At 41.7% G+C, this 19,399-nt stretch overlaps 1 protein-coding gene across 1 annotated transcript; it reads left to right on the top strand.

The window, feature by feature from the left end:
* Positions 1–493: 493 nt before the first annotated feature.
* On the top strand, positions 494–14,908 carry LOC140686429 (olfactory receptor 1P1-like). The gene is given in 5 exon segments (XM_072940493.1): positions 494–638; positions 1,485–1,661; positions 12,932–13,306; positions 13,309–13,610; positions 13,613–14,908. Coding segments are annotated over 3 exon segments (984 nt in total). The 5' UTR covers positions 494–638; positions 1,485–1,661; positions 12,932–13,284; the 3' UTR covers positions 14,273–14,908.
* Positions 14,909–19,399: the final 4,491 nt, after the last annotated feature.

Genomic DNA, 19,399 nt, shown 5'->3' with positions numbered 1-19,399 from the left:
TGGGTCAACCTCTGAAGCAGAGAGACCCATGTGAACAAGCCCAGTTATACTCACTAATCTATTGAAGTCTAGAAGGAGGGAGGGAGGTGGGGGGTACAGAGGTTCCCTGGCTTCTTCAGGGAAGGGCTTGAGGAGGGGAGAGGCTGGGCAGGGGGGTGGGAGGATGACTGGGGGCAGACTGGATTCTTCTCTTGGATGCTGGATGGCAGCCCCCCACCCATGGAGGTCAGGGCCTCTCACTCCTGGGGAGCAGCAGGTCTGACCAGCTCTGGCTCCTGAGGCCCTGGTGGGAGTGAGATGTTGAGACCTGGGGGATGGCAGTGGGGCACCAGCTTGGGGGCATGAGGGGAGCACAGCCGTTCAAGAAGAAGACAAGCCCTGAGGCCTGAAGCAGAAGTGGGAATAGTAGGTCAAGGTGAGGCTTTATGTATTGGAGGGTAATTTTGGAAAGAGAGTTTGGCGCCACACTGTGGAGTGTTTTGGATTGCAGGGCGGCAGGAAATTAAGACCTGAATCTGTGAATGATATGGAGGCTTCGTGATATGAAGGCTCCACCGCAGAATGGTGGAGCCAGGCTCCCTGACACATGCGCCACCAGACTAGCCCTGGACTTACTTAACCAGATTCTCACATGAGAGGTCAGTAAATTTCTTTCTTGTTTGACCCGCTGTTGTGTAGGGTCTCTATTGCAGCAGCTGAACTTAGAACCTAATAAAACAATGGGTACATGTACTGGTTAACTGTTGCCACAAGAGTGCTATGTGACTAGCCTACCCCAGAACTCGGTGGGTTGGAGTAACGATTGTCACCATTCTGCGGCGTAGCTGGGACAGCTCTGCTCATCGCCCCGTGCTGGGTCTGCTCTGCGCCTCACTCCTTGTCTGCAGATCAGCCAGGGCGGGTCTTTTCCACGTGTGTTCATTCTGGGGCCCAGGCTGAAGAGGCAGCAGCTACCCAAGGGAGGCATTTAGGGCAAGGCACAAACCCATCAGGCCTCCTCCATCCTAGGCACAGAATCAGCACTCTCCCTTCTGCCCATTCCATGGGCCGACGCCCCCTGCCAGGGAACGAGACAGTACACTCTGCCCACAGAGAGACGTGGCAAGGGTGTGGATGCAGGGAGAGTTGAGCGCTCAGGGCCAAAAATTCTATCCCAGGATGTAACTGAGCCTTGATCTGGGATGTGTACAGACAATTGTGATTTTATTCAGCACTCATATGACCCGCTCGTAAGGTTATTCCTGGTTCTATAGCAGAAACGAGTGTTCCACAGAATGCACAAATTCCACTCTCCCAGTTGTCATCGTGAAGGATAGTGTCCACCGGTGTGCAGAACCCAGCAGTGTTCCCTGTTAGTTCAGGAACCCTGACAAGGCAGGAATCACATCTCCTTCCTCCGTCCAATGTCTAGCCGGTGACTCAGGAATATTTCTGAGTGAATTTTAGACCATTTCTTCATTCCCCCCATATGATTCCTTATACAGACTGGCCACCCAAAACTCAGCACGTGCTGCTGTGCACTCGCCCCATAAGCTGCAAAGGGCCTGTACCATTTGGAGCTGGGATTTGTACCAGGTCTGTCTGATGTTGAATTGTGCATCCACTGCCTCCCATAGAGACCTCACAGAAGAAAGGGCTACACAGGTTAAACATCAAAACAGGTTGGTGAAATTTGCTCTCTAGAGGTCATATGAGACTGGAAATGTTCTCTTGCCTGAAATATCCTGAAAGGAAGGCTGCCTAAAGGTGCAACCCTAGGGATCCACATGGACTTAAGGACAATTTTAAGATCAGGGAGCTTCACCATCAGAACCCACACGGCTTCACAAAGTCCCTTAGCCTCTCCATCATCTCTTTGTCCCTCTCATCAGAGCAAAAGCAAAACCAGCCTCAGATGCTCTCCATTAATTTCTGCCTTGCCCAGTGCACTTTGCATTCTAAAGGAGAACCACTTACAGGGAGCCATGATTAACCCTGAAGAATGCCACCCTCACCACTGACTTCCAGGCACAGGACATGTGGATGAAAGTTGTATTTTAGGGCAGTGATTCATGGTAAGTTGTTTCCTCCAGTCCCTAAAAGGGGCTATTGACTATCAAACTATCTCAGGCTTAGGCTGATAAAAGTGGAAGGATCAGGAACCCAGAATTGTCGCAAGATGTGTTGGCTATGATGATATGATGTAAAAGATTTCAGAGCTTTTTATTAAAAGTGGTGATCCATGGCTCTCTGGGCTGAGTAAGGGATTGCCTTAGTGGATTACAAGAGGCTATTATGCAGCAGCTTTTAAAACTAAGACAGACGAAACAGTCTATCTGAAGATATATGTGTTGTGAAGTGAACAAAGCAAGATGTGGTACAACATGTAGAGTATACCACTGGCCACATGTGGCCATGTAAATCCAAATTTAAATTAATGCAAATTAAATAAAGTTTAAAAGTCACTTCTAAGTTGCACTAGCCATATTTCAAGTGCTCTATAGGCACATGTGTGACTGATGGTACTTTCCTAGGCAGCACAGGGAGACTTTTGTTTTAAATTGAACTATGGTTGATTTACAATGTTGTGTTAGTTTCTAGTCCACAGCAAATTGATTCAGTTTTATATATATATATATATATATATATATATATATATATATATATATATATATATATATATATATATACACACACACACACACATACATACACATACATATATACTTTTTCATATTCTTTTCCATTATAGATTATTACAAGAAACTGACTATAGTTCCCTGTGGTATACAGCAGGATACCACACTACAGTAGTGTGTATCCACAAATCCCAAACTCCTAATTTATTTCTCCCCCACATTCCCCTTTGATAACCATAAGTTTATTTTCTGTGTCTGAGTCTGTTTCTGTGTTGTAAATAAGTTTATTTGTGTCACATTTTAGATTACACATATAAGTGATATCATATGATATTTGTCTTACTTCACTTAGTATGATAATCTCTAGGTCCACCTATGTTGCTGCAAATGGCATTATTTCATTTTTTATGGCTCAGTACTATTGCATTATATGTATACACCACATCTTCTTTATCCATTCAGCAGGTAGACTATTTTTACCAGTATGATTGTATTGAATGATGCTGGTACAGAATATCTCCAAAGGACATGCAAGAAACTGAATGGTTGTTGTTTTCAGGGAAGGGGACTGGGAGGCTACAGCACCATATTTCCTTTTGTACCTTTTGAATTTTACATCTATATTTGTGTTAGTAAATTAAAAGATAAATTAAAAAAAAACAACTTTGGAGTTAGGGATTCCCATATAGGGTCACTAGGTACTAGGACAGTGGTTCCCAGGAGATTACTTTGCAATCAGCCAAAAACAAAACCAAACCTTAAGCCCAAATTCTTAACAGATTTTCACATGCTCCTTAATGTTATTGTGGCAAGTAAAACACAATTCATAAAAAGCAATAGCACCTTTACAGTAATTTTTGGTCCTTATCTATTTTTTTCCCAATTAATGTATACTAAATGTATAACTATTATCATGAGGAGGTCCAAAGACCATTCTGTTTTTGAATATTGGTTAGGGGTTCTTCACTGGGGATGTGCTCCAGCAGAGACAGAGTGAAAAAAGCAAGAAGAGAAGGGAGCCAGGAGAAGGCCCAACCCATGAAGCAGGGAGGGGCAGTTCCAGGATGGCAGCTGTGTGACAGGCCGAGGAGGTGACTAGCACATGCTGGAGCGCAGAACCTGGGGGAAGGGGCTCCGAGGGAAGTGGGCGCTAACTGCTAAGCCCCAGAGCACTGGAAAACTGAGGGTATGGTGTGGCATATAGTACAGAGAGGGACGAAGAGGGAACTGAGCACCTGGGCTCTCAGGAGCGAAAGCAAGCATAGTTAGAGTCTGTTATTAAGCTCTAAGGGGAACAATATTTACACAGTCACAATTCTGTAAAAAGTACCAATTATCTGGAAATAGTGACATAACTAAACCACAAAAATGGACTGGGAGTCGGGGTGCAAAAGAACTAAATTGTCAGTGTTATTAGGAATTCAATAGACAGTGTTTAAAGTGGATAAATCAAGAACTAGAAGTGCAAAGAGATGTGAAGAAGAGCACCAGAAAATTCAACTAAAACCTGCTCCCTAGAAGTAACCCGGCCCAGTGAGCTGGCTCAGGAAGGCAGGCGAGGAACCAGCAGGGGCAAGGAACTACACTGGACCATTTTGTTTCACTTAAAACTATTTGAATGGTGCACTACGCATATAATACAGTTTTTGATTGTTATTGTTTTGTGTGAATTTTTTTTAGTTCATTATTTTGTGACTCCCCACCCCCAGCTTTATTGAGGTATAATTGACAAATGATTTTAAAATTAAAATCCATTTTTTAATTAAGAATGAGAAGAACCAGCTTCCAGAACCAGGAGAACACGAGCTATTGCAGTGTCGAGAGGGATATTTGCATTAATACTAGTTTGATGATTTCAGTCAGTTGCCAAGTAAGGATGTATCTGGGGTCCAAACAAGAAAAGAGCTCACTCCATTGCTCAGAAGAGCAGTGAAAGGCAGGAACTTGATGGGATTGGGAAGTGAGAAACAGTTGAACTGCAAGAAAGAAGGCAGCCAGGAGTCCCAGGCAATGCTGGCCACTAGCATACTCTTCCTGGGAAGTGTTTGTGCCCTGAGATGTCTGTCACATGCGTGAAGATGGTTTCTCATGGACACAAGAGGCAACTTGCCTCCCCTTGGCATGCAGGGTAGCAGACAAGCCCTCAGGGAGTGCTTTGAGACTCCCTGATAGTTGAGCCCATCAGCGCTTTGGCAATGAAACAACCTGATTCTCTGCAGGGGCCTGTTACTGTGCAGCATTGAATGTAGGAATACAAGGTGGGTTTGTAGCTCCTCTCTGAGACAGGAGGTTTGTGTGACTGCCTGTGCACACACAGACACAAGCACACACACAATAAAACTTCAGGAGGTGGAGGGAACTCAGACCTGAGAAAACCAAATCAGAACTACCCCTTCCTGATCCTGTTTCCATGGACAAGATCCCAGATAACCATTTGTCAGAAGAGAAGGATTCTCTCTCTCTGTCTCTGACTCTTTATGTGTCTCTGTCTCCGCTTTTTGCCTCCTGGATCTTGGGACTTTGGTTTCTGGATTCAGATCAAGGTTGGGCATAGTCTTACCAACCTCTATGTATGATTTCAGGCAGTTCAATTCATCCTTTTTCCGTGTGATATCATGACAATAATTCTACTTACCTCTTGTGAACTTTGTGAGGGTGCAAAGTGATAAAGGGCAGTTGCTAATATCTATCCCTTGATGCACCTGTCATAGAGCCTCTTCTCCAACATTCTCAGCTCCTACAGGGGGGTCAGCTCAGATGCTGTCAGAAAGGGGCCTGGTCCTGTGGCCTTCACTCCTCTTCCATGAATGGGAGGCTTATAGCAGCTGGTTAAGCACTTGTTAGTGTTCCTTTCTGGGGACATAGGCTTCGAGCGCGGGTCTTGGCCCTCTGTCCCTGAGGCAGAGGAGATCGGAATGGGATGGTTTGGAAAAGAGTCCCAAGTTTCCCAACCTGTCAGCCTGGGCTGACCTGTTCTGTCCCATTTGCTATAATGCGGGGAGTTCTCCTCTGCTTCAGCATAAACTTGGAACCACCCCCTGGGAGCTACAAAGACTGTGATGCAACTGAGCTCCTGGTTTTACTTGCAGCCTACACTAAAGTATTTCTGGTGTTAAGTGTGGCAAAGACAAATAATTCTATTTTGTTTTTTCCTCTACCATTTGGTTGTGGCAGTGGGTGTTCTTTTATGTCTGAGTATGTGGTCTATCCTAGAGAATGTTCCATGTGCACTTGAGGAGAATGTACATTCTGCTGCCTTGGGATTGAATGTTTTGTTCATATCTACTAAGTCTATCTGGTTTAATTTGTCATTTAAATCCATTTTTTTCTTGTTGATTTTATGACTGGTGATTTATCCACTGAAGTAAGTGGTGTGTTAAAACACTACTTATTATTGTCTCTATTTCTCCCTTTAATTCCTATTAATATTTCCTGTACATATTTATATGCTGCTCTTTTGGGGACACAAATATTTACAAATATGATAGCCTCCTGTTGAATTGACCTCTTTATCATTATGAAATGGCTTTCTTTGTCTTTTTTTACAGTGTTATGTTTATATTCTCTTATTTTTATTTTTTATTTTGTTTATCTGTTATAGGTTTTTGGTTTGTGGTTACCATGAGGTTCATATGTCATTGCTGGTGAAATGGGGCTGTGCTGGGTCTAAGCTCTGATCACATCTGCAGCAGCTGTATTTAGAGGACCAAGTGCAGACACCCGTTCTGGGGAGGGCAGCTGCTGGTGAGCCAGGAGCTGACCATCATGAAGGATCTGTAGTGGGTCAGCAAGCATGTCCAGGGTCTGGAGTTTCCTGGCACCCACTGCTCCTGGTGCCCCTTAGTCCTCAATGTTCTCTCACTAGAAGCTCACAGACCACTGTGTCCCAATATTTGTCTCTCTCTCCATCCCTCCACCAAGCTTATCATGACCTTCTCATAAAAATTCTGAGAAAAAACTACATTGAGTGAGAATTTCCACGACTTCATACATTTTCTACTATCTGAAGAGGTTATTTCCTCCACACAAGGTATCATAATTTTAGCAGAGCCCTTTTGTGACTGAATTAACGAGTGTCATTTCAGATATCATTGACCAAAGGAGATAGTTTTGGATGGAAGGGGTGGCTCTTTAGCTGAGCCCAAGAGACAGGCAGTTAATAACTTTTCTGAAAGGAACTCCCAATGCTGCTGGACCACATAGTTCTCCCTTTCTCAGCAACTGCTCCTGAGGGGATGTAGAGGGCAGGGGGCAATTATTAAGCTTCAAACTCCCACAGGAGCCCCGAGAGGCTCACACTGAGGCTACCTGGGAAATATATACATAGCACAAGTCCCTTTAGAGCCCAGGGCTGAGAACCCTACGGTTATTTCAGAGGTCCTGATGTTAATGAACAGAAATACCCCAGTCTGCAGTCCTGCTGCAGTTGGGGTGTAGGACAGGCTTGCTGCAGCAGAGGCAGGTAGCCTGCATACGAGTCTGTTATTATGTTCATTGCTCCACAAAGGAACAGCCTCTGAGTACTTGAGCAGATTTTTCATGTCAGTTTCCAATGATGCAGAGCATTGAAGAGGCGGTAGGTCCTCAGCGATGAACCCAGGCAGGAAGGTAAGCTTGACAGCTGGGGTGGAGCACAAGCCCCAAGACGGCCCCCGTGCATGACAGCAAACATGGGCCAAGCTGTCCTAGAGCAGAGAGGGCTGTGAAGGTGGATAAGGTATGCCCTCCATCTCTGCAATGTCAAGAGTCAATTGGGGAAGAAAAGACCTAAGCATTTGTTAACATCCTTAGGAAGGATGATGTAAATCTGAAAGACTTTTCCACCAGGAGACAATAGATTCCTCAGGCAGTTTATGGCAGCCATCAAATGAACAGAGAAAATAAGTGATGGGAGAGAACGGACAAAGGAGGTTCCCTGTGGCTGGTGTGTCCAGAAAGGCTTCACAAACAGGACAGCAGGGAGGAGTAAGAGCCAGCTCCCCTCCCCAGACAGCATGGATGCACTGGTGAGAGAAGAGTTTCTTTTACACACAGAAAATCCAAGGGTGGATTTTTTATGATGGCTGTGGATTTCATATTCTAGCTCTGGTGGGGAGACTCAGAAAGTTGGGCACTCTGAAAAAGGGAGCATGTGATTTGATCGAGAAATTCTTTCCAATGGGACTGGTTCATGATATTAGAGGTCTCAGTTTGGGTGGGAATTGAGAATGTGCACTAATCTCTCTCCTACATCAAGGCAAGCCTATAGTTTGTCTGCCGCCAGTGAAAGGTTCTGGAATTCTCGAATGTAGGGTCAGTGGATAGTCCCCCTCCTTCCACCCACATGTGAAATCAGGGAAGCTGCCTTTTTGTTTTTCTCATGTTTGTGGGCCTTAGTTTTCAGAAGGTAAAGTGGAGAAGTTGAATTATGCATCTTCCAGTGTTCATGCCTTCATACACTCAGACATTGTTTAGTGAACATCTCTTTGGTGCCAAGTATTATCTTAAGCCCTGGGGAATTTCATGATGAACAGATCACACAAGGACCTGACTTCCTAAAGCTTTCATTCTTGCGCTGATGCTGAACTTGATGAAGCAGATGTTATAAACTGTAGTGGTGTTGAAAAGAGGCCAGTGAAGGTTGATAATGGAATGCCCAGCAAGATGCAGATAGCCTGAGAAGTTGTCTTAAGGACATTTATGTTGGGACCTCAGGGATGTAGAGGACTTAATGCATTAACAGGGGTGGTAAGTGATGGTGGAGAGAATGTTCCAGGAGAAGAAAGAGTAACTGAGAAACCAGAGCTGAGGACTAGGGAGTGGGGTTGAGGGAGCCTGTGTGTCCAAGAAACTGAAAAATATCCTATTTGGTCTAATAGAACAGGCAGTGTCAGATTGACTGGTGGTGTTGAATGGACAGGTCACAGGGAGACCGTCATGGTCAGGCAGGCACTGATGGAGGGAACTCAGGGGACCCAAGATGGCATCTGTCAGCCCTCAGAGAGAGAGTCAGAATGGACAGCGAGTTGGCCAGTAGGAAGCTATTTAAGCCCAAACATCAGCTCTACCTGGCCTTTCTGCCTTCCAAAGTACAGGACACCAGTGCCCGGCACCAGGAGTTACAGGGGTAAGAGCAGAGCCAGATTCTGCTACTCATCAGTGTGTGACCTGGGGCACCTCACTCAGCCTCTTCCAGCCTCACTTTCCTCATTGGCACAATGTCTGCTTCCAGTGTCTCTAAAGAGGTTTAGGATGTTCCTGGGTCTGGGGTCCTGGTAGGACCCACTGAGTGTAAGTTCTCTTCCTTGAGCACTGTCCTGCCCCCAACATCATCCTCCTCCTCAGCAGGGAGGCTCTGGCAGAATCCTGCTTTGCTGTGTGACTTGGCAGGAAATGCTCTTTACTTAGGAGGGTCTTGCTCTGAGCCTGTGTTGATGTCCGGCAGAGCCTGGCATGCAGCCCAGTGTGCTGAGTCCTGCCCCGGCCAGGTGGAGGGTGATGCCCTCAGAGATCTCTGCATCCCAGTGTCTTTGTCAGACCCTCCTCTTTCTGGCCCCTCAAGGAGTCGCTCACCCTCTCCCCCTCCTGTGTGTTGCTCATGGGGACACACTGCTGACGGGTTACCTGTCACCCCCACTAGCCCATCTCTCCCAGACTTAGACAGCCACTGATCTACATTGCTTATTCAGGAAATTTCATATAAATTGAATCATACAATATGTTAGCTTTTGAGTCTGGCTTCTTCCACTTAGTATAATGTTTTCAAGGTCCATCCATGTTGTAGTGTATCAGTAATTCACTTCTTTGTAATTGTCAAATACCATTCCATTGCATGATATGCTAGATCTTATTGATTCATTCACCAGTTGATGGATATTTGGGTCATGTTCCATTTTGGTTTATGATGAATAATACTGCTTTGAAGCTTTATGTACAAACATTTATGATGACACATATTTTCATTTTTCTTGGATGTGAAATTGCTGAGTCATATGCAAACTCTCTGTTTAGCCTTTTGAGAAACTGCCAGACCATTTTCCGAAGAAACAGAACCATTTTATATTCCAGCTTGCAGTTTATCAGGGTCCCAGTGTCTCTACGTCCTCAACAACTCATGTTATCTGGCTTACTGATTCTAGCCATCCAAGGCGATGTGAAATGGCACTTTGTGATTTGCATTTCCCTAACGGCTAATGATGTTGAACATTTCTTATATGCTTAGTGCTGATTTGTGTGTCTTCTTTGGATAAATGTCTATTCAGATCCTTTGCTCATTTTAAAACTGTGTTAGCTGTCTTCTATTATTGAGCTGTAATTTTTCTTTTTATATTCTTGACAATCATCTCTCATCAGATTTATGATTTGCAAGAATTTCCTCCCATTCTGTGGGCTGCCTTTTCAGTTTCTTGATGGTGTCCTTTGAAGTACAAATGTTTTACAATCTGATGATGTCCAATTTATCTACATTTTCTTTTGTTGACAAAGCTCTTGGTGTCATATCTAAGAAGCCATTGCCCAATCCAAGGTCATGAAGATTTATTCCCTTTGTTCTTCTAAGAGTTTTATGGTTTTAGCTCTTACATTAAGATCTTTGATACATTTTGACTTCATTTTCAATATGGTCTGAGGTAGGGGTCATTCTTTCATTCTTTGGCAGGTAGATATCCAGTTGCTCCATCACCAACTTGTTGATATAAAGATCACATCCTTGTGTTCACATTAGCCTCCACGCCTTTGCCTATCATTTCATTTTCAACTGTTCTGAATTCCTTATTTTAGCTCATTCTTTTGTATACAGAGTAGAGTTGGGTTTTGTTTGGTGAGTCAATTTATACTTTTTTCTTTAAAGGGGGCATTAAGCTCGTTTATATTTATTAACATGACTGATATGTTTGGCCTAGGTCTGTCAGATTATTTTACCTGTCGCACTCTTTTATGTCCTTTAGTATGTAGTCTGTTCCTTCTCTTTCTTTCTCTCTCATCATAGGACATATTCCATTCTGATAATACCTCAAAGTAACATGTGCCCTGAGCCCTCTCTTTCTTTAGACAGTCTCTTTTGTTCCTTAGTCTAAACAACAAGAAAGTTAAGTTGTAGCATTTATTCTCTTCTTCCTTCCCTCTTTTCCACCCTCCAATAACACTATTTTATCAGCAGTATTATCTTTCTTAGTCTATCTTTTGTCTTCTTTAATAGGCTTAAACACCTACTATTTGACAGATCTGCTTAATATTCAATTCCTTTTCTCCTAGCTGTTCCTCAGGGAAAATCAGGAATTTATTATACTTTTCACTTTCCTCTTCCATCTCCCATTTATTGGTAGTTATTTCCACATTATTAGAGTATATTAATTTACATACTGTTTTACCACCTTTAACCCCACATTTTGATCTTAGTTCTATAGTAAATATATACTTAGTGCTTTTTACTAGTCCTTTCGCCGAGGTTACTTCAACCCTTTTTTGATTATCTGAAGCTCCTGTTCTAGCAGTTTCCCCAGGAAGAGTTCATGGGAACAACATTCCCGGAATTTCTTTATGTTCTGAACTTTTTGCTTGAAGCCCTTATACTCAAAGTACAGATTGGCTGAAAACAAATCCTTGACTCACCTTTATATTTTTGAGTTTCCTGAGCTGTTCTTTTATTATTTTATGCCTTTGAATGTTGCTGTCAGACTGATGCCAACCTGATTTTTCCTCCTTGTCACTTCCTTGATTTTTGAGGGGAGGGGGAGGAAGAGCTGGTTGCCTGAGGATTCTTTATCTTAAAAGTGTCATAATTGTACTAAAATATGTTTTGGAATTGACTATTTTTTAAATCAATTTTCCCAGGTGTAAGAGATGTCTTTTCAATATGTAGAGTAAGGTTTTCTTTCATTTCAGTGAAGTTTATTTAAATTATAATCTTAAATATTTCTTCTATTCCAATGTTTGGTTATCATCTTAGAGGCTCTGTTTATCATAGACTGAGTCTCCTTTATTAGTTTTCTATACTCATCTCTTTCTAACTTTTTAATCTCACTTAAAATTTTTGTTTTATTTTCCTTTTTAAATATCTATCCTTTATGTCCTTTCCAATGATTTCTGTATTAGTCATTTTCCTTTGACTTCTTAGAGTTTTCGCTGAAGAAATGACTTCTTCAGTTTCTTTCTAGCGTTTCCTCCATTCCTATTTCACATCTTCCTGGTGTCTAGACATTTCTTCTCTGCGTTTCTTTATTTCCCCTTTGTAATATTCTTTCCCAAACCTTAACTGTCTTATGAAATTTTGAGAATTCTTGGCGATACACTGTACTGGAATTTTTCTCTATAGAGATTTTTTTTTCTACATAATTCTCTGTAAAGCTTGAATTTTTCAGAGCTTTCTTGTAATTCTTTAAATCTTGCTGTATCCAAGGCACTATTGCAGCTACTATTTTGCAGAAAGCAAAATATAACAAAGAACCTACAGGTAATACAGGGACAAGAAAATGTTCAATTCAAGTGCCAACAGAAAAAAATCATAAAAATTCTGTAGACAAATATTGTGGAAATTCGGTGCAGGGACAACCTTTTCTCCGTGGAAGGACCAGTGACATTTTCTGTAGTAGGTGATACTGGTGTGGTAATGCGTGGAATTTTACCAACAGCAATGGAGAGAAAGCTCATCCATATACAATTGCCTCACTCATTAGGGGAACAAGCCCTCCCTTCTCCCGATGTTTCTCTCTGTATGAAGTCCTCTTCCGTTAGACCAGCAGCCCTGACCTCTGCACTGCTTTATCCAGTGACTCATCTGATTGCTGACTTTCGGGCCTCAACTTCTCCCTTCTCATCAGGATTCTGCTCACTTTCAGGAAACAGCCACTTTGCTCTCTTCTTCCCAGTTTTGTCTTTTAGAGGGGCGGGCTCTTCCCCTGGGGGAGAGACACGTGACCGTCCAGCTGAGCCTGTGAAAGGGGAAAGAGATTTAACTTTGGAAGCATATTTAAAAGCTCACTTAGTGAACACAGCTAAGGTACATTTTCCCACCTCGTCTTTTTCAGTAAAGAAGGTGGTTTTTTGCCTCCACCTGACTGATCGACTCTGGGTCTAACTAAACTTCAGCTAGTTTCACACCTGGGAAAGGAACAAGCTTTTCACACATTGGGTCTCCTCAAGCACGAATGTCACTTCCTGCTCAGGTAGCTTTAGTGGCCCTTTATAACAGATGCAGTAAAGTTCCAGATCCTTTGCTTTACACAAAGGACCCTGAATCAACATTTTACAGGATTTTTTTTTATAGACAGTTATGTGTATCCCATTAGACTGAAGCTTCTCTGAGGTTAATGATTATCACTGTCTTATTTATCCAGCAGTCTACCAGGTCTAGAGTTGGTACCTAATACCTGTGGAATGAATGAATAAATAAGTGAAAACTTCTAGACTCTCCTGAGAGTGCAGCTGAAGAAAAAGAAACTACAACTAAAGAAATTTGGAACAGAAAGGAGTGTTGAGAAATAAACCAAGAAATCCAGTTTAATGCCCTTAGATTGTCTCCCACACTTCCTAGTATATTGTATCTGGTAGGCTTCAATAAAAAGTATACAGTGCATGTAGTAGGTGACCAATACCAATGAACTAAGATCACTCTTCTTTTTCTTCTCAAGAGTTGAGAGCCTGGTATGCTCATCAATCATCTAGAGTGGAATGTGTTAGAAGAGTGTTAATGGGTGTCACTCAAGGTCTCTTTCTCTGACTTCTGTGCTCATGGCAGGAGGGAACCAGAGCAGCATCTCCGAGTTCCCCCTCTGGGGACTGTCTGAGCGGCCAGAGCAGCAGCACATGCTCTTCCTGCTGTTCCTGTGGATGTATGTGGTCATTGTGGCCGGGAACCTGCTCATCGTGCTCGCCGTTGGCACTGACAGGTGTCTCCACACCCCCATGTACTTCTTCCTTGCCACCCTGTCCTGTGACGACATCCTTTTCACCTCCACCACCGTGCCTAAGGCCCTGGTGAACATCCAGACCCAGAGCAGGTCCATTTCCTATGCAAAGAATGCCTGGTTCAGCTCTACTTCTTCTTGACTTTTGGGGACATGGACATATTTCTCCTGGCCACAATGGCCTATGACCGCTACGTGGCCATCTGCTACCCTCTCCACTACACAGTGGTCATGAGCCACCGGCGCTGCGTCCTCCTGGTTACTGCCTGCTGGACCCTTACTAGTCTTGTTGCCATGACCCATACCTTCCGAATATTCCGACTTTCCTTCTGCTCTAAGAAGATCATTCCCGACTTCTTCTGTGACCTGGGACCCCTGATGAAGGTGTCTTGCTCTGACACTAGGGTCAATGAGTTTGTGCTCTTCTTCCTGGGGGGAGCAGTCATTTTAATCCCCTTTGTGCTCATCCTGGTCTCTTATATCCACATTGCTTCAGCCATCCTTAGGGCCCCCTCTGCCCAAAGGAGGTACAAGGCATTCTCTACATGTGGATCCCACCTTGCTGTTGTTGCCTTGTTCTTTGGGACTGTGATCAGGACTTATCTGCGCCCCTCGTCCTCTTCCTTAAACTCAGTAGAAGATGATGTATCAGGGGCCGTCATGTACACAGTGGTGACTCCCCTGCTGAACCCCTTCATTTACAGCCTGCGCAACAAGGACATGAAGAGGGCCCTGGGGAGGCTTGTCAGGGGCAAGGTTTCCTTTTCATGAGGCAAATGACTCCTGCAGAGAAACTGCAGGTGTCCTCCATCCCCTCAGTGAGGAACGTCACAGAAATTTCTGCCTCGAGTGTCTCATTTCTGATTCCCACATGCACCTTGTCACCACTCCTCTCCCCTGACTCTGCACCATGAGTTTGATATTATTGAGGACAATCAAGATTTTGTATATTTCTTTATAGTTAATCTGTTAAGAGTGGCATATCTATTCACTTATTTTACTTATAAAAAAACTTCTCATGAAAGCAAATGTCTTTTGCAATGTTCATAATTCTAAAGGTCTGGTCGGATTTTGATCAGTGAGATTATGGAGGTTAGGTTAATGTTCAAAAATATTAGCAAGTAAGGTCAATATTGGATGGCAAAGTGTTTACAACTTTAAGTGAACAGTGTATTTTTCCCTCCAAAAAGAGGAAACTACCTAAACACTTATTGAATGAAGCTTATGAATCAAAAATCCTTGTAGCCATTAAAACAAAGCTCTCAACAATACAGAAATGATCTATGTTATTTTCAGTAAACAGGTTTATGAACAATTAATAATGAGAAGATAAATGAATAAACTTAAGGTAAAAATTATGGTAACTAGGGTGTAGCTATTTTCTAACCTTCTTCCTTATCTGCTTAAGCCAGGGCTGCTCGTGATGCTGACTTTGCCATTTGCACTCAAGGAATCTTGTGTCTTCTCAAGGTTCTTTCTGTTGTAATGTGTGGGTCCTCTAGTCTCAACCAAGACTGAATCAGAGATGATTGGAGAGTCTGATTTTTATTTCTACATTATAAAATTCAGAAGTCCATACCAAGGCAGAGAGTGAGGGCAAAACCATTGTCTAACGTGGAGACCATGGAGCAAACTCATCACCGAGTTTCATGAGGAAAGCGTCCTGGGCTGGGTCCCAGGAGTCCTGGATCCTAACCTAAGTGCCCACTCTTATTTTGTATAAGTCTAGTATTTTCTTCCATGAAATGAAATCTTTGATATTTGTCCTGCTTACGTAAGTAGGATTTTGTAGGGAACATGATAATGGTTTAGCTATTATAATAAGGAAATTCTGAATAATTGTAGCTTCAACAAGTCGGACATTTATTGTTCTTTCATGCACTGATAAGCAGTCTTATGGTATGTTGACATAGCTTGTATTCCAAAAGCCTCACATAATTATAAAGAATTCAGGCTCTTGGTTTTCTGCCAACCTCAAAGAATGGTTCCATATTATGGTCCAAGGTGACTGTTAAACTCCTGCCAATAAGTCTCCATTTTAACTGATAATAAAAAGGAAAAGTCAACTGGAGGGCACAACCTTTCCCATGAAGGCAAAAATCTGGGGGAAGCTGCACAGACCTCTTCCATTTATGTCTTATTGGCCAGAACTTGGTCACCTGGCCTCACCTGGCTGCAGCTGAGCCTGGGAAATGTATTTATTATATTTGGTGTCCACATGCCCAGATAATATTACATTACTATGGAAGAAGCAAAAACCTTGCATTGGAGGAAAGCCAGCCATCTCTTCTCCATGGGGTGCCATGATGGCAGTTAAAAGCCCTGCAAGCATGGACAGCTGACAGAAACAGGTGAGCTCATGGCCACTCACTTGGTCTCTCTTTAAATCCTTAAGGCTTTTGGAATACAAGCTAAGAAGATGCCTTCTTCCTAGTGATCGTAGATGTTTCTACACGGAGTGGCAATAAGTGGGAATGGCTGATAATTGTGTGGTGCCTGAGACATTCTCTGGGGACCATCCTGTCCCCATACCCTCCTTCAAGTGAATAACTAGAGCTAGGGCCTGACCAGTTATCAAACAGGGCAGCACTATCTCTGGGATCATGAGTACACATGTCAAATTAACCTGACATCAGAGAGCACAACCAGAATGAAAGTAAACAATGTATGCCACAGGAATCTAAATTATTGGGAAAGAGTTAGAATTTGAAAATAAGGCTGATGAACATAATCAAGGATATTAGGGAAGATACTGAGAATATAAAGCATAAAAAGAACAAAGGGAAATATTCATTATGAAACATGTTAGTTGAAGCAAATAAGTCAACAGAGAAGATAAGTGGCAGGATGGGTGCAGGAGAGAAACGAATTAGTGATCCAGAAATCCACAATATCAGATAGTGGTACTCTCCTAAAGGCGGCAGGTCCTGAAGAATAAAAATACCAAAAATGGGGGAGGGGAAAGAGAGAGAGAAGATATAAATAAAAGTGTCAACTTCTAGAAATGAGAGTCCCATAAAAAGAGAGAGAAGAGGGAAGGAAATGTTTCAAGTAGCAATGGTCATAGATTTTCCAGAAATATAGTATATGAACTATATTCATGAAATTCTCAAGACCAGTAATAATTTTTAAAAATCTCTGAACACCATATAATTTAAGAACACCACAAAGTAAAAGTTTTCAAAGCTTCCAGAGAGAAAGAGAGGATTACATACAAAGAAGCAAAATTAAGATTGAATTCAGATTTCTCAACAAGATGTCACATTTAAAAAAACAGTTGGATAATCTTATAAAGTACAAGAAAATAACTTTAGAAATATATGTGCACTACACTGGAATTTGACACAACATTGTAAAATGACTATAACTCAATAAAAATGTTTAAAAAGTATATAAATTAACATCCAGCCAAAGAGTCAGTTAAATTTGAGGGCAAAATTATTCTCAGTTACAGAAGGCCTAAAAAGTTCTCCAGACAAAGATGTACCTTGAAAACACCCTTGAACAAAGCACTCAAATAAGAAGGGAAATATATTCAGAAAGATGATGTGAGAGCTATGGGAAATGAAGTGGGAAATTAATATAGCAAAGTTTATTCTTGTTGACTGAAAGAGCAAGACAAAATACAGAAAATGTCTGAAATAAAATTCTAAAATACTAGATAATGTCAACACTATTTAGTGGATGAGGGTAGAGGAATAAAAGGACGTGAAAGCATGATAAATGGCTTTCCGGGGGAAATGTAGATGTTTTTGAGAAATCTGTGGAGATAAATTAAAATGATATGTGTTTTAGGAGGAAGCATCCTTGCTTGCAAAACAGAATGTGTAACTTTCAAACCAATCTCAAGGAAAAAGTCCTGTTAAATAGAAAGCAGTAAATGAGAAAAAAAGTCAGAAGAAAATCTAGCAAATGGAAGTGACTGGGTTTGCATGTTTTATACATATTACAACATCCCCTAACAGAGAATACACATTCTTTTAAGCATACATGAAACAGTAGCATGTAGTTTGCCACAAAGAAAGTCTCACTACATTCTAATGAAACATGTTCATTCTCCATTGATATGTTCTTGATCCATAATGCATAAAACAAATATATTTTCTAACCATACTGCACTAAAGTTTGAGATTAATCCTAAAACAACAGTTCTAGTGAAAATGAACATATGTATATTCATGTACGACTGAAACATTGTGCTGTACGCCAGAAATTGACACAGTATTATAAACTGACTGTACTTCTATTAAAAAAAATAAAATAAAATAGTCCTAAAATTACCAAATATCTGGAAATTTAAGAAGGTATGACTAGAAGTGAAGTGTACAAAAGAGAGTTTAGGTTCAAAAGGAAATCATGAGGGAAATTATGAAATATTTGGAACTAATAAACAATAAAGAAAAACTACAAATTAAAAGCAAATTTAATTAAAAGCTATAGTTTTAATTTTAAATAGGTTTATCAGGAAAGAACTGCAGTTGAAAACAAATGATCTAAGTATCCAAATTAATAAACTGGAGACAGAACAAGAAGAGTAATCCTAAAGAAATAACTACTTATATTTGTCATAGTTTTATTGTAGATGTTGAAGAGGTTTGGGTTTTGCTATCTTTGTTGCACTATTTTCTTTTTGAGGAGGGAGATTTAAGAAACTATGCCACTGTTTCCACATTTATGCTCCCTGCACGTCTGTATGTTATAAAAATGTTTACTTAAACATGATGAGTATTGTGAACCACTATATACCTAACGCATATAATTGGAGACTTCCTGGAAAAAAATATGACATTCTAAATTGGTCCAAGAAGAAATGTAAAATTTAATAGTCCTACAAGCATTGAAGAAAGTAAAATGATAGTTTTGGGCTTCTCGACTGCCCCTCCAGAATAACTCCATAGCCAAACTTTAAAGGAACTTTCAAGCAAAACTACAAGCTCATTATGAGCTAGAAAACCAGAAAAAAAATGATATAAGTAAATTATAAACCTTTAAGTTATAAACAAAAAGAGAAAACTCTGAACAAAATATTATCTGATTCTAACTGTATTATAAAAATGCAGCATATTCATGTGGAGTATATCTTTGGAATGTAAGGATGGTTCAAAGGCAGAAAAATCTGTCAATATAACACATTTAGGGGCACAAAGAGAGAAACACCAAGGGAAATACAAGTTTCTCACCTGTTAAAGAAACCCTTTGGCCTTGGAGGTTAGGCAGAACAGAGGAGATAATTTCCAAGGAAAACACCCTTAAGTGTTTGGAATGAATGTTCAGGAGGAAGTGATGTCAAAGACTGGGGATCTTTGCGTGTAATAGATAGAAGGTTTGGGGCAATGTTAAATGCTCATGGGGTCGAAGGAGTGGTGGTAGTAACGCTCTCAAAATGTTTTCTGGGTTCAGCCCAATGAAAAGGTTCATCCAGACTATTCTAATCAAAGGTCACTTAACGTGAAGAACTTTGGAGAGATGATATTGTCCCAGTTCCTTATGGTACAAGTAGAAACAAGCCCAGCCACAGGAAAGAACTTTTTAAGGTCACAGAGCAGTGGCTACAGTCCACTTTCATGGTTTTCATTCTCAAGAATTTTTCCCTCGGAGGGAAGCTCATTCTCTTTTACCCCCAAATGTCTGGAGAGTATCAGGAAAGAGACACACTTCATCTCTGTTCTTTATTCCATCTTGGCAGGCACTGCACCCAAAGGCGGGAGGCTGATGACTTTGATGGCCCCATGGGGCTGTGGAGGATGAACCCTCAGCACACATGTCCTCTCTCCTCTCCTCCATCTCTCAGTCCTACCCTCTGTCCTTTGAGGATCATTTCATAGCCAGAGGAAGCAGAGGAGGAGCACCTAGACTGCTTTGCAGCATTCTACCTTCAGCAAAACTTAAAACTTTTCT

This window comes from Vicugna pacos, chromosome 16, assembly GCF_048564905.1.
Source record: "Vicugna pacos chromosome 16, VicPac4, whole genome shotgun sequence".
Taxonomy (NCBI): Eukaryota; Metazoa; Chordata; class Mammalia; order Artiodactyla; family Camelidae; genus Vicugna; species Vicugna pacos.
Note: the sequence above shows the minus strand (reverse complement) of the source record. Positions and strands in the feature narration are given on the sequence as shown.